Here is a 25,892-nt window from a genome sequence, read left to right as displayed (position 1 = left end):
GAGGACCATTGTTATTTAACACAGAATGAAGAATATGTCCTCAATAATCAGTGGGAAGCTCTATTAACATTACAGCAATCAAACCATTCTAATAATCACTGACCATCTTTTAGCCTTATTCTAGTGCTGTTTTGATGAGTGGATGATGAGCTCCAAGACTTTTAGACCAGAAGGCCAACTCCACCTACTGTATATCATTAAATTCTTGAACTGAATTTTAAAATAAGATTCAAGTTCAGAAAATACCAACAGTGGACGTGGAAGGAATCCAAGAAGAACCACATCTTTCTCAGAGAAAAGATGTGACAATAGAAATTATTTGCTTTCTGGGTAAACATAAATTCCCAATTGAATGTAGAGAAAGACCATGACTTCTGAAAGTGCTAAATAGACCAGGGAGTCCAAAATTAAAATAGTAACAAAAATGTGAGACCACTTGTTATAAAAAAAAAAAAAATCAAGCTGGAGCAGAAGTGGACCTTGCAACATAACAATGAAAAACGATACCAGTAAATCCACCAAGGACTGGCTGAATAGGAGTAAGAAATGGAAAGGCCTGGGCCGAGTCAAATCCCAGATCTGGATCTCAATGAGATCCTGTGGGATGACTTGAAACAGGCTTTACATGCAAGAAACCCCTCAAACATCTCACAGAAAAACTTTCCTTAGGCCATTTTCCTTAGAGACTGGCAAACGGCAACAAGTGTCTTACTGATGTTATTTCAACCAAAATGGGTCAGACCAGCAAATAGGTGATAGGCTGGCTATTTTAACAGTTTGCTTAGGTTTGGGGGTTGATAGACAGTTTTCTATATGCCAGTAAAGATGAAAGACTTTAAATATACATTAACATAATAAGAACTGAAGACTCATGCTTTTAGCACATTGGGCTTTCATGTGAAAACTGTAAGTAAAAGCAAACAGAGCCTTAGCAGTACAACCTCTGTTCCGCACTCTGCAAAGTGAAAGGCTGGGTATTGACAGAGCAGCCAGAAAGGAGGATTGCATCCGTTGCTATTCATCAGCAACTGCAGCAGTCTGCCATCCATTACAAACCATTAGCACTAACAGTCTTCAGTGTTTTCATGAAGGATGGTGTTGTTGTCAACATCAAAGAATAGCACATTTGTATTTGACAGATTATTTACTGGATGTACAACCATATTTTCTGCTCAATGAGCCCCAGCTTTCGTCTCTTATAAAGATGGACAGAAAGTAAAGATGCATTTGTTAACATCAAAGTCTGATTTGTCTCTCCAACAAATGGTCAATACACCTTTGTAGATTCTGCTGCTTGTAAAGCACATAGATCTTGGTATTTGTATGTGTGAACAAGAAAGAGAGTCATATATTAAAACATTTAAGTGCATAAACCTTACCAACTCAAAGCACTTCAAGACCTGACAGGTACACGTTTGCCAAAGTGGTTACACTTTTCTTCCAAAAGCCTGTGGATGCACAAAGATTTTCCATGTAATTACGAGTGCTGATGACTGCTGGCTCTGTTAAAAGTTTCCTTGAACGCAGCCAACTCCGATCAGATAGCAGCGTGTAAACGACCGCGACACCAAAGCCACATGATGCTCTTTTCTCAAACAGAAACGGACAGAACAGAGAGGGCAAGTGTCAGCTATCTCTTTTTAAAAATCTGCTGAGGGTGAGAACAGAGGCACAACGTTGAAAGGGGAAAACAACTGAGACTAAAGGAAGCTGCAAAGAGAGAAGGTCAGAGATGGCTCGTTTCCATTAAATTAGTAGCGACATTTTTATTCCTAGGGAACATGTTCAGTGAACTGGCAGCCTCACTGATGCTAACTGTAATGATACAAACATGTTGAATAGGATATTAAGATGCAATCATTGCTGAGATGTTACTGAAAACAAAGCATGAACAGTAATTAACAGTCTGTTTCCTCTGTGTACATCCAATATCCCAAATGTTAGTTTTGACTCAGGAAGATCCAGAAGTTCAGAATATTTTCAAGAAATGTTATACTCTTCCTTATCTGTTAATTGCATTATTTCTTACCTTAAAAGATATTTAATTAAATAAATGTACAAAAACAATTACAGTACTTTGTAATGTCAATTTTCTTCTTTACCACTTAAGTACATGTTTCCCCTACATCTCACACATTGTTTTAAATAATCTCATAGTCAATGGAGAGTGCATACACCAGCACAAAGTAGTACGTGGAGATTTACAACCTGCTCTGCCTGTAAGCAATAAAACCATCTTAACAAATACAAAATGTGACCCGTTTAATATGTCTGAAAATTCTTAATGATGGTTTGTAGAACAAAGAAGCAAGTTTACAGCAGATCTTCTTGTAATAGGTTTCAATTGTGCAAACTTTTTTCTTTCTTTCTTATAAACAAAGAAAGATGTTTAAGCTGTTGTTACAATGTTTTTCTTCCTAACTTGTTGGTGTTATGAAATACAAATATTTATACAGGTCTAAATATGCGGAGGTTTAGAAAATTTTGTGGACCATAGCCTCCTGAGACCCGGGCTTTTGTTTGATGTGCATTTTTTATGTCTCCTTACTATTTGGGATTAGTATGACCTAATTTTAGTTGAAATTAAATTTTAGCTTTCTATGTGCTCTTGAACTATGTCAAAACCAATGCCCTCATATGAGGACAATGGGTCTGTTTTTGCATATACATTTCTCCTTGTCATTTGGGATCATAAGGACCCAATTGGCCTAAAAATGAAATTTCAGCTTTCTACAATAAGTGGTTTTCTCAAAACCCAATGTCCTCAGACGAGGACATTGGGTCTATCTGTGTGACGATAAGACCATTCAATCAATGTTATTATTTACATCTGTGTTTACAAAAATGTAATGTCCTCATATGAGGATGCAGGGTCTCAGGAGGATAGAGGCCTGTCATGTTTTCGAAGTGCTTGCTCATAATGCATCTCCGTCTTTCATTGTTTCTGTATGTGCATTGAGCTCAAGAATGTAGAAGTCATGATTCAACTATATCAGGACAGACTACTTTGCTTCTGTCATCATTAGCTCATTTATTATTATTATTATTATTATTATTATTATTATTGGCAAACAAATACCAGTTGAATCAATAATAAAGTAAGGGTGTTGCCATGTAAATCTGGCTTTACGTAAGTCAATGCCAGACTCTAGTGTAGTTTTAGAGTTTATCTTCCTATGTCAGTGAAATAAAAGGGGGGTGAACAATATTGTAATGAAGTATTACTTTAAAATAAAAACGATTACTTATTAAATTATCAATATGCAAGCTCAGCCTTTTTTAGCCCTTATTTCTTGTGACATGTCTAGACATTTAAATTGGATACTTATCAATCAGTCTTCTGCAAAACCTCTGTCCTATTTATTAAAATATAGAAAAATGGTTCTAAGCATGTGTGTGTTGGGTGTTAATTACATTTCTACATCTGGCTTGTGCAGACATGAATAACACATGCATCCACAATGCAGTCTTGACTCCTTTTCTGTCTAACATATTTGCACACTTCCCTTCATTCTTTTATAATCTCTCCTACTTTTCCCGTCTGCCCTTTCCTTTCCAGCTTTCTCCCATGTCTCTCCTCCCCATCCCTTCATCTATCTAGGGACAGCGTGTATTAGGACAGAACCTTGGCAGGTGTTTGCTCATTCAAGTGACACCGTTTTATAATGAGAAAAGTGCAAATTTCAAAATGTACATTCAGCTGTCTCTGTCTGGATGCAGACGCTCTCTTTTCCTTGTCAACAACCCATCTCGGCATTGAATTTGTCTGCGTGTGTATGTATGTGTGTGCTTGTAAGAGAGATAGAAGGAGAGCAAAGCAAACAGAAACAATCCTCACTGAATAGTTTCATATGCATTCTGTAGCTTGAGTGATTCCTCAACCTCCATTGCCTGTTGTACGTTGCTGAGATAAAGCAGGCTGTGTGATATGTAAAATGTGCCATTCTCCATACGGTAATTGGCTTGCAGAGATTTTTTTCCCTGTGACAGAGATGATTTTCTTTCATCAGTCTCTTCCTGCCGTGTGGAGTTCAGTGGGACACCGTCACCAGCCCCACTTCATTAAGTCCTTGTGAGAAGCAGGTCACTGAGGAGACAGCTTTTGCCCATCAACTCAATAGTATTTTTTTTAGCATTTTTTCTCTCCTCAGCTCAAGACTGCAGCAGGAGACCAGATGTCTACAAAGTAAAGAGAAGTTTACTTTGTAGATTTGGGATGCAGTGGCTTGCAAAATAATTCATGCTCAATAACTTCTCATTTATGGCCCCAATACAGTCTTAAACTTTAATATATTTTATTTTGATATTGTGGGATAGATCAACATAAAATAATATAAATGTGAAGTGGAAGGAAAATTACACATTATCTTTTACAATAAAAGAAAAAGTTAATATTTAGCAGGGTTGCAATTATATCTGTAAGTCTGTTTACCAATTCATCTACCAACTGTATTATTTTGGGCATTTTCCTTTGTAAAAGGATTCAAGTTCACACAGATTGGATGGAGAACATATGCAAACATCAATCTCCACTAATTGGCACTGATTCTAAACCAAATTTAGGCCTGGACTTCAATTAGGCCATTCCACCACATAGGAATGTTTTTATCAAAACCATTTGTACTTTGTAGCGCAGCATATGTAGCACTGTTCAACTGGAAGGTAAACCTCATCACCAGTTTGCAGATGACTGTAGACTCTAAAGTTATTTTCATCAGGATGGCCTTGCATTTAGTTTAAACAATCTGCCTAGCTTCCCTATCATTCCTGAAAAAACCACGCCACACCCAGATGTGGTCAGCAGCATGTTTCACAGTTTTGATGGTATATTAGGGATGATGTGCCACACCAAGCTTTTGCACATATTCCTAAAAGTTTATTTTTTTTGACCAGAAGACATTCTTCCACAAAAAGCTTCTTTTTAGCTCTGTACTCTCTTCCCATTGAGACAGATTAAGTCAGTGTCTAAAGTAGGAAAATATTCCTGATCATCTAAGGAAGGTCCCTGTGAGTGATAAGTAGCTGTACTAAAGCATGCAGTACTAACCGGATCTGTTGCTTTATTTGAAGGCATAACCTCTTCCTCACTCTGACCTGCTTTGTAGTACAAACAGAGCTGATATGTGCCTGACAGCAGATTTTCTGGTTTACAAGATAAAACACAAGCAACACATTCACAGACCTTTTCTTTTAGTAATTATAATGTCTGTTTGGATGAGCACAATGAAAACGCAAATAAGAAAATCTAGTGTTTGTTTTTTTTTTAATGAAAAACTAAATGTTTCATTCAGACAAAGACAATGCCCAAAGAAAAGCGGCACAGAAACTATCTCAAGGTCAAAAAAAAAGTTTCTTCTATAGGTGATAAAAGCTTTTGCAAGCTCTCTCATAAAATGCATCTTTAATTCCACTCCTTTTTCCCACCAAGGCCTACATTTCATCTCATTTTTCTTTTTTTTTCACCACTCATGTTTTATGGTCCTTGTCTTGGAGAGAAGGGTCTTGTTGGGGATCTTTGGAGATTTACAGTCAAGTGTTTTTCCATCAGAGAGAACCCCATACCAATCCTCAGACCGATAGGAAAGGATGTTTCACCAAGGCACTATTACAAGAAGGAGAAAAGAAAGTCAGCAGTCTAAAAACATTTTGCCCCCTGCTAAGATTATGTTTCGTGAGAAGCATCTGTTATCTGCTTAATAAGAAAAAAGTCTGGCAGGTTTTCCTTATTTTGGTATTTACTTTGGAAAACTTTTAAAGCCTGCCCTCTAAATTGCTCAGGCACGGATCCACTGAATGCATCGAAGCTCTCAAGGACTCGTGGTGGAAAGCTGGGATGCCTGACATTCCATGTGCACACATGTAGGCGTGCACTTACAAACCTACACACATATATGCGCATGCTCACACAACCATACACAGGCAGAAAATTGATTTAGACAGCTGAATATTTGACATCTAAGGACTTGAATGGTTTCATATTCAGAAGCTCACGGGGCCAAAAATCGAGCAATTGGCCCTTAGCTGTTCACCCATAACACTAATCTTAATGTTTAAACAGATTCAATCAATCTGCAGATGGCATTGCATACTGGCAGAGACAACCGCAAGTGGAGCGCAGAGGGCCAAATTAATAAAAGCACTACCTATTAAAAAATATTAGTTTTTACTACATCACGCTTTATTTCTTTGTATATGTTTAACTGAGGGATGGTAAAGTAATAAATCTAGAAAAAATAAAAGTAAACAGCAAGATTTTGGTAAACGCTGACAATGTTTGATGAAAGGATTGATAGAAAATGTCCTTGTTTACTGGAATAAAAGTGATCGTAGCAGATTCTCGCCGTTTTCAACAGTTGAACCTCTTTGCCGATGTTCTGCTTTCAACTACTCCATTTGTGATCCACTATATGTCCAGCTTTTTGGGATGTAACAAAAACTGTACCTATCAAAGCAGCAGAGCTCATCACTGTTTTATTTTCTCTTTATTTTATTACATCTGTAACCTCTCAAGGTAAAATAAGTTGTTTCAAAATGCAACCCCTTAAATGGTAAATTCATATGAACTAACTTCCAACAAATATTTTCTTGGTGTCTGGAGACGGCAAGCAAAGATGGTACAACCCTGCCAGTCTCTTGAAGACAGAGGTGGACAGCTAACCGAGGTTGGAAAAAAAAGAACAAGACAGACTGAAAATGAAAATACAGATGTCAGTGTTAAAAGAGTAATCATGTGAATAAATGGACAGCAAATTACTGTAGCTAAGCTGAATAAGTAATTTCAGTGTCACACCTCAGCTGGTGCTCAAACATGATGGGTCTACTAAATGGGTCTGTAAATTTAGCCTGAAAAGTAATTAAACATAGGCTCTTTCTAGTATAAGAATATCAAAGAAATTCTAATTATGCCTCATTGGAAAATTTCTCCATCCAGGAAATAAAGCTATTATCAAGTCCTGAATTACACGAAACCAAAAGAGCAATTTGTAACGAGATATTAGCCTCTTTTGAATCTTATAAAAGAGAGAATCCCCTTTGCCCAGTGCTCATCTCCCTCGGTCTGTCAAAGCCCAGCTTAAGTTCCTCAGCGGAGAGTGATGGAAAGGACAAAATTGGCTGCTTTTGGGACAATGACTTATTTGAAATTCAAACAACTCTCCACAGACAGTGCCTTTGAGAGGATGGGAGACAAGAGGAATCTCTTTCATCCGACTAAATGACTTGGAGGTGGGTCTGAGCCCTGACATTAAACAACAACAGCCGTGAAACTGGCACACTCAAAGAGCTGTAATGTAGACAGTTGTGTGAGTTTGTGTTTGAAAAAACAATATGCTTATGCTGATGCTTTATGGGGCACTATACAGCACTAACAGGGGTAGCATGTGTTTTTACTTTGCAATATGACAAATGCACCCAGTACTTTAGAGTCAACAGAAGGCTGAATCTTATGATAAACTCAATAAATTAAAATTAATTATCTCCAAGAAAATCTTTTGTATTTACATTGCTGCATGTTTGACACAAATGATTCACAACAGGCACAACACAACAGCAATAAACAACACCATACGTTCAATGTCATACATAAAACAGTTGTGATCCTATTCTAAAGCGGCCTGTTGTTAAGGGATGTAATTATGTAATGAATCAGGTTTCTTCCATATGAGCCATTGTCCTTTACCTACATCCTGCGGGCAGTGAGGCTAGATGTTCATTAAGTAGGTGTGGGAGTTCCTGTTCTATTGAAATGACCTTGACTTGTGGCGTCGTTATTAAGTAGAGTGAGGTTGGGCATCGGAAGACCTATTATTTTTGCAGCAGTGGTGGTCGCCTTCGTGAGCTTGGTTTTTAACAGAGAGCATGTGGAAAAACCACAGCAAGTTCTTTCAATCAATAGCCACTGATCAAATATAGGTGAGCTGCCTTATGCGGACCAGTTCAGCATTAAGAGCCAAACAATAATTTCAAGATTAACTTCATGACACATTGCTTGCTGGAACAGTTTTTGTCTTAGTCTTTAGTTCTTGGTCTTAGTCGCTAAGTCATTTGTGAGACATCTGAGTCTATTTTTACAAGTATCCTCCGTCCTCCTGTGTATTGAAGGGGGTCCATTTGTGCAGTATCATGTTCAGGAACAGCTTTTTAAGGCATTTTCAGTTTTTATTTTAAAAAATCCTTACATTTTGACAAAGTCCATTGCAATGTGGAACTTTTATGCAACAACAATAATTTCTACTTCACTCATGAAGTCATTAACAGCTACCAATAACACATCAAACGTTCATTTTTATGCCAAAAAATATTCCATGTTTGCTACACTGCAAAAGCAAAGAAACTTTTCAATTGCTACAGAGGAAAATATGCAGAAACTTGGTGAGTTTGGATGGTATTTTCGAGCAGCTTGGCCTAATCCCCCATCTTCTTCCTCCCAACAGACAGCAAAGAAAATTAATCTGAAATCTCATGTGCTCAAAGGCGCTTGCAGCTGAGACTGCGTTCTCTTCTCACATTGCCTGTGGCACTTTTGAAAACATTCATAATCTCTATGCTCCCATCACCATGTGCATCTGAACTCACCATGATCAGACAGAGAACCCCCCAAAGAACTTACACACACACGCACGCACACGCCTGCGCAACCCCACATACACGCACACATACATAAATACATCATCATCCCAAAAAAAGGAGCATTACAGTTCTGGAATCTCAGTACTATCCCCTTTGCTATTCTGATAATACAAGAGTCCTTGGCAAGTTTTTCATTTTCAATCTCAGAGCTCAGCACTGGAAATGCCATGAAATAGACCCCCAAGCTCGACCCCTGGTGTGACATGGAATAACCTGCAGAGAACATCAACTGTTGAATTTGATGTTCAATGGAGCTTTTTAGTGCCGCTCTTTCAGAAAAGAGGCATGTAAGTGAAAATGTGAACCAAAATGCTTTCCAGCTGCATGCGCTCGCTTCCAATATGCAAAAAAATCCACACCAGCAATGACACAGTTGGACACAATCACCAACATGTGAAATGGACACACACATGGAACTGGACGAGGAAGCCCAGCGGGCTGCAGGATAAAGGAAGAAGACTGTGTAAATCCCATATGTGCTTAATCCAGACACTTATAAGAGAGTGTGATTCATACTCTATTACACTCAACTAATACAGCTGAGAGACGCACAGGGCACAATTATTTCAGCTGCTATTACCTGACGAAATAAGTGCCATGAATTCCATTTATGAGGACTTTACTAAGATGGTGTGAAAGGTCAAAAATAAAACCTTTGCACCTATTAGCCACTAAATTGCTGGTTGCTTCCAGTCACATCTGCACTTTGCTTGTGTGTCACTTTGAAGGGTATTTGTCAGGTAATGGAGCAAGCTTATTACTGAATTGTAGAGTTTTTAGGATGTTATCTGGTAATTATTATACACAGTGTATTATCTGCGAATACACCTGGTAACATAAGTATTGTTAAGCCGGTATTTGTGTTGGAAATGCCTCGGTCAGGATTTCTTTTGGTCCTTTTTTGTGATTTTGTTTGGGATGAATACCTTTCTAGAACTTATAGCATGTTTATGAGGAAAAAAATACTTTGATTTGGAACCAAAAGATGAATAAAAAAACAGAGAAGAAATAAAAATGGAAATTCTTTACGTTTGGAAGAAGTCTACGAAATGTGCCTTTTTACTTCATTTTATTTTTTACATTGTGTTGACCTCTTCCATTTGGAAAGCAGCTCAATTCAAAATTTTGGAAATAGCAGGACCAACCGTTCCAACCAATTTAATGCCAGACACAAAATCTGTAATTTAATAATTATAGCAACATATTTAACTGCTCAATGCACTGCTTATCTGATTTGAATTTGATTACTTAAGCTGGAACACATTACTGTTAGTGTGTAGGATGTCCTGATGAGCCAATGTCTAATGACACTTTAAATTTCAGATTAGGATGTTTTTATTCAAATAAAAATAAAACATAGTTTTGTGAGTTCAGCTTTTAAAACACAGTCTACCTTCAGACTGATTGAGGATGAAACATAAGAAATCTGATGGAAGCCATTAAAGCTGCTCTTGCTGTCTTCACAGATGTGCTCCAATAAACAATTCCTACTTTGAGATAAAATGGGTCATGCACAAAAAAAAACAAACACTGAACTCCCTACATTGCTCATGGCAGGTTAAACCCCCTGCTGGCTTCTGTGCTCTGTGCGAACAAGTCAGGAACAGAGTTGGTCATATCAGTTCTCACCCTCAACTGCTCTTCAGCTGGGTATTTCTGGATGCTTCAGTGTTTATCTCTCTCTCGTTCTATATCTCCATTGCTCCCTCTCTTTCTTTCATTCTCTCTCTCTCTCCATGTAAGATTTAAGGATAAGCTATGGATAATAATAGCCTCATACCACCCATCACCAGATGAAAGGCTTTACAGATTTTTAAAGGCATGTGTGTTTTTGTCTGGACTGCGATACCCCTGTTGTGAAAATAGAGAGCGCACCAGCAAACACAAACATTATATCTCATGCTTTGTTCCAGTGACAAGCACGCATGAAAAAGAAAGGATTATTTTGTCAGTTTATCTGCCAACACAAGCCTACATTAGAATGGGGAATACTCTGTGCCTCTCCTGTGGGTGTCAATGTGTGTTGTGCGTCCTCAACTCACCTTTCTTGTCCCCAAAAAAAAGGGTCTGCTGTGCTGGGTTCGACCACTGGAGGGAGGTGTTGTCATTATACTCCACGCGGCAGGTCAGGTTTGCCGTTCCACCCTGTGTCACCGTGACATTTTGAACCAGAGGATACTGACCACTGATACCTGCAACATGACACAACAAGAAAGAGGAGATGAAGATGAATCGGGAAAGAGAGAGACAGAAGTAGATGCCACGTTTATGAAGGCTTAAGTTAAAGGGCTGCCTTGCTGGCAAAATGCATTTAATTAAGTTAATGAATGATGAGTCAATAAATTCAAACACATGCATCGTGTATCCATCTTAAAGCTTAGAAATATCTACAGTGCATTGCAGGAGAAATTCTTCCTCCAAAACCTTCTAAACTTTTCAGTATTATAATCGGAAATTTCAATGTACTCTATTAAGATATCATGTGAAAGGCTAAATATGTGTTACTGTGAGGTACAATATGAAAGAATACATATTTTTTACATAATTTTTACATACCGGTCTGGAATTGTGTTGTGGTGCATTTGCAATCAACCCCCTGAGTTCATTATTTGTGCAATCATCTTTAGCTGCAATTACAGCTGCTAGTCTCTCCCAGCTTTGCACCTTTAGAGAGTGCAATTGTTGCCCATTATTATCTGCAAAAATAGCTCATGCTTACTCACAATGAATAGAGATCATGTGTAAATATCAACCTTCAAGACTTGCCACAGATCATCAAGTAGATTTGGGTCTTGACTTTGACTGGGCCATTCCAACACATGGACATGCTTTGATCTGAACCATATCTTTGTCGCACTGTCTACATATTCAGGGTCAATGTTCTATTGGAAGGTGAGCCATCATTCTAATCTAAACGGTTTTGCAGCCCAGAAGAGAACCCCCGTACCGTCTGCTAAATCCACCTTTACATTTACACTGATCACTTCTCCTGTCTCTGAGGAATAAAAGCATCTCAACAGGATGCAGTTGCTACCACCATATTTCCCCATAGGGATGGAGTAATCATGGTGATGTGCAGGGTAAGTTTTCCACCTCACATAGCATTTAATATGCACTAAATGCAATCAGACTTTATAAGTGAATCACTTTAAACAAAAAATTGTCGACCAAGTCTCTGACCAATCTACCCATTTCCTTGATATTCATAATGATGTTTTTTCACCTCCTAATATGTGATGCCAGTGGAGAACAGATGCATTTATACTGAGGTAAGAATGCAGCTAGGTAGTAAAAAGGTACCAATTAAGTTTTATCAGAAAGCTGTGGATTTTTTTTTATCTCTAAAAAAATAAATTACGCTGAATATAAATACTGCATATCACTTTTCTTCCACTTGAAAAATTATGTAAAAATGTATATCAGTTGAGCGGAATGGTTGTGATGACGCAAAATGTAAGAAGAGTTCAAGGCATAAGAATGCTGCAGTTTATCTCTAGAACAGTCTAAATATGGCGTACATTTGCCTTATTTGGCTTTGGCAATAAGAAAATAAATAATTAAAGGCTTAAGACCCTAATTACAAAGCAAACGCTCAGGGAGGCCGGTCAGTGATTATGGTGTGCTAAATTGGACCCAAATGTTGAACACACAGGGGGTGTTTAGCCAGAAGTATTGAAACCTTAGCTACAGTGAAAAGGACCAATTAAAAAGCTGTCCTCAGTGGACATGAGCGGATGCTGATGTGTGTTAATGCGTGCATCCAGTGAGCGAAAAGCTGCCGGCAAGTCAAATTATACATTTCATCCGTGACCTCAAAGCTGAACCAAATTCGTTTTCAGCACCACGGACAAGGCGCTGTTGTGACTGGCTGTCAGCGGTTACCTTCTAGTTGTCAGGACCCTGGACAGCTCACAGAGTCGTCAGAGTCTGTGTACTTTGGTATGAGTATACATTTGTGAGCGCGAGGCAGGCTGGGAAACAAGTGAACAGTAACAATCATAAATCTATCCCTGGTGCCATCCGCAGAAGTACAATGTTAAAAAATTGTGAGAATGAAGGTTTTCAGGGGAAAGAAACTGAGTGATGCACATGGAAAGAGAGATTTACTTTTGGAAGAAAAAAAAATCCAAAAAAGGCAGTTTTAAACTGATAACGAATGTCCCTGTATGAATCAGTATGATCTGCAATTTTTTTTTCTGGTTTCTTCACAGAAGGTAATTTATTGCACAGGTGAGATAAACTAACCCTCAAACTGTGTTTGCCTTCTGGGTTAGCGGGTGAGTCAAGCCCTATCATAGAAGCTGTGGGGGAGGATGAGCAAGGAGGAGAGACGAAGAGGTGAAAGAAAGGAAAGAGAGGGAGAGGTAAGTCAAGGAGCATGGGTCATTTCCAGTGTTGATTAAGGCCTCCCGAGGTTAATCATGCGTGTGAGAGATAGAGAGGGAAGAAGAGATAAATGGAGGAAAAATGGATCTCAGCTATAGGAGGAATATGTTTTATTCATAGAAGTTTTGTATGAAGCATTATCTGTCGATTTAAAATACTTCTGCATCTGCCTGCATGTTTTCTTCAAAACTTATCTTTAAATCACTTACCTTTTTTTATATAATTTATCACTCATGCACTTGGATAACATAGTGATGGGTATGATGCATTTTAGCTTCTTTTTGCTGGCCTCAAATGAAGTTAGTAGTCAACCTCTGTACTGAATAACTACAGTAAGTGAGATTTTGAATGCAAAGAAAGAGTCTTGCAAAATACCGGTGAAGCCCAGTGGGCATGTAAGCATCTAAAATCAAACACCTAAAATCATAGGACAGTGGCCCGATTTGATCTGCTATAGGGATTGAATTGGCACTGGAAAAATGTTGTGCATAATTTCAGATAAATGGTTCTCTACTCAAAATGTTCCGTTTTAAATATATAACAAATGCAAGAAATGAAAAAAATGACTCGTCTTGTTCTCCCCACAGCACACCAGCAAACTCACCCTCATAATAAACCTATTTGGCTGCAAAGGTTCCCATCTCTGCTGCTGCTGTTTCATCGCCAGTGGCATTGAAGTTAGAACTGAGTCAACACTAAAAGGTACACATAAACTAAATTTTCAGCGTCATCAAAGCTGGAACTGTATGGGTTTGACGATATTGGCTGCATTAAAAGATCTTAAAATATCCTGTCCAAATATTCAAATAATTGAATATGTTTTTTGCTTCTATTGTTAATACCCAACCCTAACCAAATGGACTATTTTGAATTTTCAGCCAAGTAGGGTGACCATTGTTAAGAACTGAAATAAAATTTAATCCTATTCTGTCTAATATTTTATAGTATTGTTTTTATGCTGCTTATGGAATATGTTGGATACGGAAAAGCTGGCAACCTTTCGGAAATATCACAGATAAGGAAAGGTTCCTCCTTGACAAGGAAATACACATGGACTGTTTACAATTACTAATGTTAACTGTGCTCGCTGCTAATGGAAGATGGTAAAGATAAGTTAATACACTAATCTTTTCATCTTTAAAAAATACACAGGTAAAACCCACAATACACTGACTGCTTTCTAACACACATATTATGACATCATCTTAATTATAAATATGAATAACAATAGCCTCTACTAGCAGGGAAGCTAGAATAAAATATTGTTAACTACAGAGTCAAAATCAGGAGCAGCATGTGAATAGTAGTAATCTGACAAAATTCTTCTTCAAGTGTACATAATTTAGTTTTTCTGTTAGAGTTTTCCACTGGTTCACCTGTAAAGTCAGCTATTGTTGCTACAGTATACAGTATTTACAAGAGGAGTTTCTGGTCTGCTAAAAGATTCCTGAAAGCATTTGACTACATTACACTTATAATGTAATTAGTAAGAATCAAGAACAAAGTGCTTTGCTAAATCTTCTTTCAATCCCTCTACCTATATATCACCCACCTCTGCACGAAAAAATATGTATTAATTAATTTTAATTTGCTCTTAAAATATTCAGCAGAAAAGGTCAAACTCTAGACAACAAATGTCAATTACATTTGAGTCGTGTAATGACTAGATAAATTCTTGATTTAACGGGAATCGGAAAAATCTTTCACTTTCTTTTGCTGGTTGATCTTCCTCTTTTTCTTTTGTCCCTTTACTATAGTGAAAAAGTGAAGCGATCCCTTGGTTTAGGCCTGTTTCTGTCTGTCTACACATCCAGAGGGACTTAAGGGGCCAAAGGGGCCACAATGATGGTTATATTAGAGCTTCACAGTGTTCAGTGCACCTAATTGGCCAGTAGAATAGGTTCTTCCATTCTCCCTTATGGCCACCCAGACCTGATTTAAATGTATCTCCTGAGGGAAGAAGGCAGCTGTTCTCTCCTGATTTCCATGTCTAAATTTAGGATCTTCTCTCACTTCAACTCCACTCTTTCTCCTACTTTAAGTTTCCTGCCTTGACTTTTCCAGTTCATATCCATTCCAGTCAGTTCCCTTCTCTCTTATTCCGTTCTCCTGCTGTCTCGTTCCCTCCTCCGGTTGATCCCTGAAGGGTGGCATTTCCACTTTCTGTGTCGCTCATTTTCATATTCTCTCTGTCTCTTGGTGCTCCCCTGTCTTTCAAGTTTATCTTGATCCTACCTCCTTTATTTTGTTGAATTGAACTCTATCTCACGCCAAGAGTGGGGTCAGTTTAATTGCCCTCCGCCTTGACTGACAAGCCGAGGCTAAGCCGGGTCAACAACGCTCTCGTCTGCATGCCATTAGAAAGTAATGATATCATAAAATTAGCTTTGATTTATTTAGCGGAGTTGAATGAAGTTCTAAAAGGTGCAAAGTGCTCACACTTTTGTTGGTTTAAGCCACAATCACACAGGTTGTTCAGTAGAGATATACAGAGAGTGAATTTGTGCACATTCAGACACCAACTACATTTTGGCAGAGCAAACAACCGAGCAAATAATAGTGATATGAATGCAAGATTTATCCTGGATGTATCTTGTCAACTTCCTCTCATGACCTTTCAGGCAAGAGCAGCTGCTTCTACTAACCTTTCTTATTTAGGCATTCAAGACGCAGAGAACAGAGAGCGATGCACGCAGACAGACGGACAGCCTGCAGCTAGTGACCTTTATACCAGGACCGGAGCTCGACTGAGCTGCAGAGCTGTGATGTATGGCTGGGAATACCAGATTACAGAATGGATAGAAGCAGACCAAAGATTTGATTAGCTGAGTCACCTTTTAAGATGGCCAAGCATGACTGATGATTGTAGACTAACAAATTGAAGTGTAAGGCTTATCAAAGCAAAGCAAAGCTCAATTTCCAATTGTAGTCATAATCCAGGCTGTGACAAATTTTACTAGTATTACAAAGCGGGTATTATGTGAAATCAACTTTTAACAATTGAAAGTAACATAGTTACTTGATTGGGCTATAAAACACCACTATGTGCCTGAAAACATATATAATACTGCACATTTAAAGATACATAGCAAAGTCTTAAAGGGAAAATAGTTTGTGTGTTCCGAATCATGTAGTATTTTATAGCACAATCAAATAAATATGTCATCTTCAGTTATAAGAATATTGTATTTAAAACAAAAAAGAAATTTGACTGTGCAATTTAACCAATTGAAATTGGGCCTTTGTCTCTTTATGAAGTTCATGCTCTTTCCAAGACTCCACTTTCAACAACTCATCACATCAACATTTCTCTGTTAAGTGTCTACAAAAGTTTGTCGGAGCACTGGACTGAGAAATAATTCAAGTAATAAGCTCAGCAGAAACGCCATTTCAAGTTAAGATCTTTTTAATATTTGTAAAATTTATTTCTACATTAAATAAAAAGGTAATGCAAATGGAGAATGGAATTTAATATAAGATCAAAGGTTTAATAAAGCAATACATTTGCTTTTTTATTAACTTGGGGGGAAAAAAAAGAGTCACGTGTCCAAACACTCCATGCCTTAAGCACCATCTTAGAGCAGCATCTCAGAATATAGAATCTGACTTCAAGTGGCTCTCTGTTAAAAATGCATCTTAGACAGAGGATCTTGAATGGGATGCAGAGGATTACATAGAACATGACAGCTTTCCACGAACAGTTAGTGTCTATAAGGTTACACAGGTGGCTACCCAGCTGGGGCACTGCAAGGTCCTCAGACTGACTGATTTGCAGCACGTCAGCCAGCGAGGCTGGCCTCGTGATTGGAGAGACAGTACAAGGTCAAGAGTTTGATCATCTCAAGAGCTGGTACGAATTCATCAACCAGGCATGTATCCTGTCATTTAGTCCTTGAGAGTTGGAAAAAAAAAAAACTCCTCAGCCACCTCACAGATCTCTGCATCCAAACATCAACCAAATACTGATAGTGATTAGAAATATGTATTTTAAAAAATACAAAACCTATCATTTTTAAAAAGTGTTGTTTTTATTCCTTTCCGACACGTGAACACAAAAATGTTGTTAGTGAGTTCCTGGAACAGAAGTTCGCATCAGACAAGTGCATCATCTTTCCCTGCCCTGGCTCTGGGTCTCTTCCTCCCACTGTGACAATTTTCACACAAACACCCTCTTTTTGTCTCAGGAACATGTTGTGTGCACAGTGTTACTTTTGCTGTGACCTTTTTCCAGTAGGAAATTATATCTCATGTTTCAGTGAGAAAAAGGTAATTATCAGTGTGAAAAACAAACTTACTGTTTTTTTTTGAAAAAGTAATGTTAGATATGAAATAACATTTCACATTTTGGAAGGGATTTACTATCTCATTTAGTAGTGAAGCTCACCATTAATTAATTTACAGTTAAATAAGAAAATTTAAGTTAACTTCTTTTTAAGTCAGTCTAAAGTTAAGGTTAACCTTATTTTTAGATTGTCATACATCTTTCATACAAGATTCGAACACTGCAATGTGGCTAACATACAGTTTTTCACCAACGGGTTCCAAAAGGCTGAACTGCTGGAAGTGAAGAGGACAAAATGAGCTCAAGAGCGAATTTGCCTTTAGACCAAAGCGACAATGAAAGAGACACTGAAGAAGTGTGTGAGGCTGTTCGATTCTGACACTGAAAAAGATAACTAGTGTGCAGATGAACGAAGAAAATAGTGATCAATAACTTTTCTTGGTAGGCTTCTATTTTTTTTTTTAAGTATCCATGTTACAGGCACTGTTAAAAAAAAAACACATTTATGGTTTCTGTATATTACTGGTATATTTCAATAAAAGTAAAAAAAAATTAATTAATTTTTTAAGAGAAGTTTGTAAAAACATTGACTGATATTTTCTGATTTATGGAGTGAAAAGAGATTTCTCAATAAAGTATATTATTTTGTGTTTAGTTTACAGACCATAATAACATGTCAAATCTATAGGTAGAGTACGGAAAAGTCATATCTACTTTAATATTTAATTTAATGATAAAAATATGAAGTAATGTGTTGAAGCTTAAAGGTGCCAATGTTACTCTTTTTATCTGCTCTGTCATTATTCATCATCAAGCATGGCGGAGAAAGAAAACGGTTCTTATGTTTGTGATTTCTACACATAAATATGGAATGGAGGGGTGCCAAATATAAACATTAAAATAATAAGAAAATTGTCATGCAATCAGCAATATAGTGCATGAATACATACTATAAAGACAGCTGAAGAAATTCAATCTGTTCTTATTGTTTTGCTCTCTCCTCTGTTTGAGCTGCATATTATTGCTCTGTGTATTAGTGTGAGGAGTTGTGTTTGTGTGTAAGTATGCATTTCCAAGCCAAACCTGCTCTTTTGACAGTGATAAGATTCCCACAGTGAGTAAATTGAATGCAACCCCTGCTGAGGGCGGAGCTAGATTTGTATGAAGTGCTGGCGAACAACCACCTCAGGACAGTTGCATCTGATCTGGAGATATGAAAATAATTATCCATCACCTGAGAGGCTGGCTATCGCAGCGCTGTTGTCATTTACATACGATAATTAGGCCAGGCAGCTGTTGGTGCCGCCATCACAAACCTGACGTCCAAGTCAGCCCTTGGAATCAGGTAAGAAAAATATTACCTAGTTTCAATGCTGTTAGCACTTTTTTTTTTAAATAGGGCTTCTTGTTGAGAATTGACAGCTGCTGGTGGCTTTTTTTTTTTATTTTGGCAATGTTTTTTTATTTTTGAAATAATTTGTTTTGCAGCATGTGAAGGTGTTAATGTAATAAACACTTGGTGAGATCCAGGTATGACAACTTCAAGAACCACACAACAGTTTCTCTTTGCCATTACAAACTAAATTCTTTCTACCTTTTCCAACTTTTGCCCAAGAATCTTTTCTTAACCCATTTCTATATATCAGGTTTCATAAAAACCCACAAACTAATTTCAAATTGGTGACCAGACACACCCCCTGATACATGTAATTTGCCCAGTATTCTTGCCCTTGATTCAGCCACATTTATATAAGGGCTAGTGATATAGAGCTCTATCACTTCTCTGCATGTTAGCAGCCCGAGTTCAAGCTTTCTCAGTCCAAAATGGCTAGGGATCTCACTATCTTTTCAAAGCCAAGGTCAGACATCTCGGTTTTATTAACCTGGCCTTGATAAATACTTCATACAGGGCTTTCTGGAGAAAAAAGTGAGCAGAAGAAGCAGAAAGAAAAGGCAAGTTAGGTGAAAATAGAAGTACATTTGGAGGAAAATGAAATCAAAGCAGGAAAAAATAAATAAAGGCAATTCCAGTTTGTGGACATGGAAAATCTATCAGCCATTTGCAAGTAGGTAAAAATGAAACTCAAATATTTTCAAACATGTATTCAAAATTATATAAATAGATGTCTCATAGATACTTGTTGGTTTGGTAAGTGGTACAAATGAAATGTCACAAAAGCAATGAAAAAGGATCTATGCTTATTGTATGTGTTTTCCTCACTCTGATCTAGAGGGAAATGTGTTCGACTCAGTTTTTATATACAGTAGATACATTTTTAAAAGTCACATGAAGGGATTCATTTTTAAAGCTTTCATAAGGAATGAGAGGTTGATGATCGCAGGCAAGGGTTACATTCATGAGGGAAATCAGACTAATCACCGCTGCCACCACAAAGTCCCAAACTCCCCACATCAACATGATACTTTGTGATTTTCTAATGTGTCCTGATGTGTTGACAGATACTGTTCATTTGTGAGGGATCTGGGGAAATGCTCTTGCCCCAGGGGTGAGTCTGCTGCAAGATTCACTGGGCAGAAAATGCTAGTTTTAAAAACAGCTTTTATCATTTGGCTCATGTCAAACTGACTTTACTGCAGTTCTTTTCTCCGGTGATTCAGAGACAAGGTTCACGACAATGTAGATATTCTTTCAAAGCTGAGCTTAGATCAGCATGATAAAAGATGAATAGATCTGAATAAATAATTTGAGAAACCTCAAGTAACTTGGTGATGACTGCAAGAGTGTAGATTGTCATTTGAAACGGAAATATATTCCTTTATCATACATATTTTGGAGGATGTTGTTAAAAAAAACATTCTGCTTTCATAAACTTGCAAATGTTAATAAAGTTATTGGATTGTTGCAGAAGTTTGAAAATAAAAAGTAGTTAAACTCTTGCTTTTTGTTATTTAAAATACACTCACTTCTATTACAGACTATACCTGCTGTTTTAAGGAGATTAATAAAGGGATAAATGTTAATGTAATTTTTGTGTTATATAATTCAACTTTGATGAAGAAAAATCTTCAAATCAGTCCTACTTGGCCTCAACAAAAATCCATAAGAATTGCTCAACCACATTCAGACATTGACAGACATCTGTATAGATTCCTACTTCAAGACCAGTACAATTAACACACATGTCATTTACAGAATTACTTAAATGATTATGCAGTTGCAAGGTTAGCAGAGTTAGAAAAGAGAGTGTAAAGACCTGGTGGACGTCTTTGCCACATGGCGGCATCTCACCTTGCAGACAAAGCAAATGGAATGGTTGTAGATTTCAGGAGAAACAGAAATATGCCTAACATTGTATCCATTATAGAAGAAAAAGTAGAGGTGATGGAGACTTAAGAAAGATGAACATGCTAATAAAGTAGACTGGACACTGTCCAGGAGCCTCTAGGGCTGATTAGGGCAAAGAAGGATGTTTCATAAAATAAGGAACATAATGGTTAACCTTGAACATATGTTTTTATGACATTAAGACAACACAGTGTCTTCAGATCGGCTGTAAGACACATCAGTACAGAACATCCTTCCAAATAAATGCCAAATTTTCATCTGGCATTTATAAGTTATCTGAGAAAGTAGGTTAACTAACTGACTTGAGCTGAATGGATCTAGTGTAGTTTAGAACACAGAGTTGTCCGCCTGAAGACACTTAGCAATATGGATCAGATTTCAATGTAAGAGGAAACACTGCCAAAAAAGTATGAAACAAAATATGCAAGTTATCACAAAAGGTAGAAACAACAAAAACTTGCAGAAAAACAAAACAGCGCAGAGTATTCCAAGACAATAAAGGCACAAAAGGAAGAGACAAAATAAGTTGTTTTGTACTCTAAAGATAAATAAATAAAGGCAACAACAACAAGGTGCACTCTGAATGACAGAAAATATGGAAATGGAAATGTAAAAAAAAACAAAAAAACTCAATCTCAAAACCCAGATACGGACAAACTACAAAATCTCTAGAGTTTAAATGTGTACTTTCTTTTCACTGTGACTGTATTTTATTCTTATGCCAAAAATAAGAATATTTCTCTAAATGAGAAATAGCTTATTTTTCTAAATGAAATATAACTATGCACAATTTGCTTAATTTAAAAAAAAAGATTACTAATGCTACCAGAAGAATCTCTTTTTTTTTTCTTAAAAATTGTATTCAAATGTCTCATACACTTTTGAGGCCATCGTTGCCAATAACTTCTGTCACACTAGTCCTGGGTACAAACTGTATAAGGGGACATAAATCCAGCAAAGAACAACGAGCGAGTTACAGATGTTAATGCTCATAGTTATCAAGCTAAAATTTGAAAAGAGGGAGAGGATGAAAAGGGAAAAGAAAATGCTGCAGAAGCTATCACGGCAGGTAAAAAGAATATAATAATCTTGGTCTAAGCAGAAGTCAAAATGCATAATCTTCCAAGAACATTTCTGATACAGTCTTCAGCTAATCCATCTATTTCGGTCTGTTTTTATTTCGATGACACAAAGATGGACACTCTCTTGATGGATGAATCTCTTTTTCTTTACGTTGTATCTATGATATGAAGACTGAGATATTTGCTGTATGCAAGAACAGATACAATGTATCAAACGTCTTGCTCTTTCACAGAATACCTCATAAAAGGCGCATCAGGCTACTTTCTTCCCAGAAACCTTCCAGCACTTTATCAGCAGTGTTTTAGTGAATCTAGCACAGCAAACGTCTAATCTAGCTCCAGATAGAAATAAAACGCAGGACTGAAAAACCCATTACAAGCTGTTTCACATATAATATAGATTCCAAAACTCAAATAAAGCCACCTCTTCACATTACAGGTTGTTTTATAAAAAGTCTTGTTCTGCTAAATGAGCTAAACTGCATGTGTGGCTTAACCTTAGCCAGACAAAAAGCAGAGGTAGGAGACAGTGATTTCATGATTGCTGCAATTTTCTATTTCTCACAAAGGTGCACAGTGAGTGACTGGTGTCTATTCAACCACAGCTCAAAGGTTGCAACTAGTAAATATCTAGAACATAACATAAGAAAAATGTTGAAAAATTCTAGGATAGAAGAACATTTATCCTGGTAAATGCATCTCTCCACACTGAACATCAGTTCAGTTAATTTTGTAGGTAAGGTGTATTTTATTTACAGTTTCTTGGTTGATGTCTATCATGGAGCGAATAATTGGTGAACAAATTAAAAATTTACTATCAAAACAGATATCAGTCAGATACGTTTTTACTTTCTTCTGGCTCTTTGTTGGGACTATGTGCTCTCACCATGCACATTTCGTATCTAATAGATCCATAACCTGACAAATAGTAATTAGTGGGGATATAATAATCACCCATCTGATAAGAGGAAATGGTATATGATTTTGACTTCAGAAGAATCAAGTTCTGGTAAAAATTTAGAATGTGAATTTGTTTTATTTTTTAAAAATTTGTGAATGTTTCACAATCACAAGACTTGTTACTCCGTGTAGAATAATATAGTCAAGGTTATTTCAATGTATTCAGTTTTTTGAGTTTATCTAACTATGAAGTCATCCTAATAGTGGAAAAGCATCGCAAACAATTTCGTTCAATGTATTCACAGAAGAAGAATGCATGTTTAGTTTAGAGTAATCCAGTTCACTCAAAGTACTTCCCTCTAAACTAATTGAATTCAATTCCTCCATCATTGCAGGATCAGAACTCATTGGCTCATTAATGTGAATACATTTTGCTCAAACTTGCTCCGTAGTATCAACAGTAATGCATGGTTTAGACATTTCCTGCTTCACAATAATTGAATTAAATATGCACAGAATTAGAAGGCTGGAACATATATCAAGGCAGTTGATCCAAATATGTTAAAATATGTAAAACGGAGTACAAGCAGTCCCCAGCAGGATTATAAATACTGGACTGCACAGCATTTATTTTAAAGCAACCTGTTGAATATGGGTTTATTTGTGATAAGCAAGGATGTTGCTGCCTTGCTGTCTTTTGTAATGGTGTATGAAATTAATAAAGCTGCTTTGCAGTTTGTATATTGCACCCTACCCAGTTTTATTTTGGTAGTCACTCTCCTTGCATATCATACCAGGTGCTCTGCCTAGTCCTCTGATGATCTCCATTGTTTTCAAACACGATTCATCAGCCCCTGTGTGCATTTACGATCATTCTTCCTCTGCCTGTTCCACCCCTCTTGCCTCAGTTTACCTTGCCAACTTTACTGGAGCTGTTAAACAGGCCAGTTTTTCCCTTTCCCTGCCTAAGATAATAAGAAATCTAACATAGGATAGTTAGAACCAGAAGGTTATCTGGTTCTAACTATTATTAAGCACTTAATCATTGTATACTAGAAAGAGATACAACAGATTTGGGCTTTGTTTTAAATCTCTGATATTCTATTAAAAGATTAGAAGAATCTCTGTGGAGTCATCTCATCTGGTACTGGTTGCCTTTAAAGAGTTAAGGGACTCGGCAGTGAATGAGATATTACAGCACAACACATTCAGCTGGATGTTGATGGCTTGAGAGAGAGCTTGAATGAATTAAACATTCAGACACAGCAGGAAAATGAGAAGACTGTGTAGTGACGTGGTGAGAGGAAAATGATGTTCATGTTTTAACTACGATTGCTACTGATGAGGACACGGGGGAAGTAGGATAAAGAGAAATTGGAATGGAAGGACGCGCCTACATATGGGAATAACGAATAATCCAAATTTTACCACAACTTCTAAATTTTTAAGAGGAAAACTTTGAATTGAAATGTAATTCCAACCTGAAAGGCAGCACCAACTGGATAAATAAATCCCTTTAAACATAAACGGCAAAACTGGGTAGCAGAAAAACCATGAATTTATAAAAAATAAAAATGTAAACACAGTTCAGGAAGAGTATTTTGGCATCTGCTTCAGATGTAAAGTCTCATGTTTAAGGAGACTCAGAGCTACAACAAAAGAAAGGTGCACAGGCTGGTACTATAAAAAAAACAACAATCATCTGCATATAGGTTAACTTTCTTAGCACTATCTGCTGGGCTAATCGTGCTGTTTCCTTAAATATTCAGTGAAAAACAAAATCTTGTGACGTTATAAACGCCAAACTATAGCTACATGTTTCATTTGATAGTCTTTGCTGGTTTGAAGATCACTGCTTTACAATGCCCACCTTCTCAATGCATGTAAGATGTTGCCGTCAACAAAACGGGGACTTTTTATTTGTGTAGAAACTAAAAATATCTGAAAATCAACAATGGCTTAATGGGAAACTTGGAGTTGGAGTTCTGATAAATTATTACCAGTGTTTTAATTAAACAGATTCTGATTCAACATAGATTCAGTTGAAAAAATTAAAAAACAATTTACTCTCAGGAACTCTGCCAGGCAAAACAAATTTAATCTTAAAACTAATGATCATTTTGTGAGTCCCAAAATGACAATTAAAACCCCGAAACTCTGCCAAGAGTCGCTTTAGAAGATATAAGTTTATTTTTCCTAAGAAAAAAAATCAACAGCAGAGGATTTGAGCAGCAGTCACGACTCACCTCGAACTTTGCCTTTTGAAGCCATCACTGCATTCCCCAAGTAGGAGACGAGGGGTTGGATGAACAGCAAGAGAGGCAGTAGTCAGAAAAAAGGAAAAGAAAAAGACAGAAGACAGAGCAACAGATTAGATAAGTGTAGGGAGAGCAGAGTGTGGGTATCTGTGACACATATTTAGAAGCAACTCTATGTTGATCTTGAACACTAGTTAAAAGTGTGAAAATCATTGGATTACTCAACCCTTAAAGAGAACATCCTGAATTAGCTCATCTGCAAATTGAAACTTTATAGTGTGACACCTTTTAATTAGTGGTGTCGCATCATGTGGATTGGGAAAGGAACCATGTTGCCTTCAGATAAGTTTCAAAGTCTGTAAGGATACATGCAAATAGATCCCTTCATGCTTATTAGTAAGGGCTGTGCTTCTTTTCTTGTTCAAACCACAGGCTACAGATAAAATATGGGTCTGTGGAAATATACCTCTTTTTCAATGTATTTTTTGGGGAGATTGTATGCAAAGAACAACAGAAAGTACAACATAATTGGACTCTTAAGGAAAATAAAAATAGTTGTAATGTTTTCTTTGAAATAAAACATTAAACAAGTGTATTTGTGTGCAACCCCATGAGACGATACACAATATACCAACATTCACTCCAATCACAGCTGGAAGTCTTAAGATGTGCATACATTTCTCTACCGCCATTCCACACAAAGAGAGAGACATTTTACCCATTCTTTCTTATGAAATGTCTCAAGTATATACAGCATATACACATGCTTGCATTTGTAGACAAAATTTTTCAAGTCTTGCCACTAATTTGTTGCAGGAATAAGGTCAGGACGTTGAATGTGGTGGCAGAGGTTCATGAAGTAGGAGTTTATTTTGCAACAGGTGGGTTGTCAGTACGATCCCCCACTCCTCCGTGAGTTGCTTGCCTGCTGCTGGTGGTGAGAGGGCCCAGCGGCACAAATTGCACGGCAGCCCTCCATATGTCACCATGCCCCAGAGCAGCCGTGTCTACATTGTAGGTTATCCCCATTAGAGTGTGAATGTGTGTAT

At 37.3% G+C, this 25,892-nt stretch overlaps 1 protein-coding gene across 3 annotated transcripts in view; it reads right to left on the bottom strand.

Annotated features, from left to right (window-relative positions):
* LOC102233667 (cell adhesion molecule 2) overlaps positions 1-25,892 on the bottom strand; it is a 240,267-nt gene that overhangs the window by 54,493 nt on the left and 159,882 nt on the right. For 2 of the 3 annotated variants that reach the window (XM_023342313.1, XM_023342315.1), the window contains exons 2-3: positions 24,832-24,858; positions 10,671-10,820 (exon numbers count right to left, since the gene is read on the bottom strand). In XM_023342313.1, coding sequence (XP_023198081.1) covers positions 10,671-10,820; positions 24,832-24,858 — 177 coding nt within the window. The remainder of the gene's footprint in view (positions 1-10,670; positions 10,821-24,831; positions 24,859-25,892) is intronic. The other variant, XM_023342314.1, reaches the window with a different exon arrangement.

The sequence above is a fragment of the Xiphophorus maculatus genome, chromosome 11 (genome assembly GCF_002775205.1).
Source record: "Xiphophorus maculatus strain JP 163 A chromosome 11, X_maculatus-5.0-male, whole genome shotgun sequence".
Taxonomy (NCBI): domain Eukaryota; kingdom Metazoa; phylum Chordata; class Actinopteri; order Cyprinodontiformes; family Poeciliidae; genus Xiphophorus; species Xiphophorus maculatus.
This window is presented reverse-complemented; position numbering and strand designations above follow the sequence as displayed.